Source organism: Tupaia chinensis, unplaced genomic scaffold, assembly GCF_000334495.1.
Source record: "Tupaia chinensis unplaced genomic scaffold, TupChi_1.0 Scaffold000322_1, whole genome shotgun sequence".
NCBI lineage: Eukaryota > Metazoa > Chordata > Mammalia > Scandentia > Tupaiidae > Tupaia > Tupaia belangeri.
Window position 1 is genome coordinate 1,483,861 of NW_006159816.1, and position 952 is coordinate 1,484,812.

The following is a 952-nucleotide window of genomic DNA, read 5'->3' on the forward strand; positions in this document are numbered from 1 at the left end:
AGATATCCAGTTTTACCTGCACCATTCATTGAAGATACTTTTCTTTCTCCTTTGCATAATCCTTGTAACTCTTGTTTAAGCTGTTGACTAAATACAGGAGTCTTCAGAAAGCTCATGGAAAACACATTTTAAGAAAAACTGCATGAGACTGGCGTGTTCTTGGACTTAGAGAGCAGAATGTCCAACTTCTGAATGGGATCCCTAGTATCCCAAGGACAAAAGAGAGAATTAAAAATGGGTGAGGTAGAGAAAGACAAGAAGATTTTTGTTCAGAAGTGTGCCCAGTGCCATATCATGGAAAAAAGAGTCAAACACAAGACTGGCCCAAATCTCCATGGCCAATTTGAGCACAAAACAGATCAGGCCACAGGATTCTCTTACACAGATGCCAGCAAGAACAAAGCCATCACCTGGGTAGAGGATACACTGATGGAGTATTTGGAGAACCCCATGAAGTACATCCCTGGAACAAAAATGATCTTCACTGGTATTAAAAGAAGTCAGAAAGAGCAGCATTGATAGCTTATCTTTACAATGCTACTGATGAGTAATAGGTGACCGCTGCCTTATTTATGACAAAACAGAAATGTCTCACCTTTTCTATGTATATCATATTTTAATGGATCTATACCAGAACTTAGATCATGAGTGACTGACAGGACATTTTTGTTGGACAGTCTTGATTTAAGTAAGACTGACTTGTGGTTAAATGAATATTGTTTGTTTTTAAAATTTTGATAGTAATTTCAGTTCAGTAATTGCTATTACTATTTGCCCTTTCTAAAGATATAACTGGTAATTTATTAGTGATGGTCATCTTTCTACCATGATGGTGAATGCTCTCTCAAAACCTACTGGAGGGGGGAACCAGCAGTTAGCGTAATGGCTATGTCGCTGGACTCCCACGTAGTCGACTGTGGTTTGTGTCCTGGACCCGGTGGCTTAAACTCAC

The 952-nt window shown here is 39.2% G+C and overlaps 1 protein-coding gene across 1 annotated transcript; it reads left to right on the forward strand.

The window, feature by feature from the left end:
* The first annotated feature begins 234 nt into the window (after positions 1-234).
* LOC102492983 (cytochrome c-like) lies at positions 235-519 on the forward strand. Its single transcript, XM_014589006.1, has one exon. It carries the CDS (start codon positions 235-237, stop codon positions 517-519), a length of 285 nt encoding a protein of 94 aa, XP_014444492.1.
* The last annotated feature ends 433 nt before the right edge of the window (positions 520-952 follow it).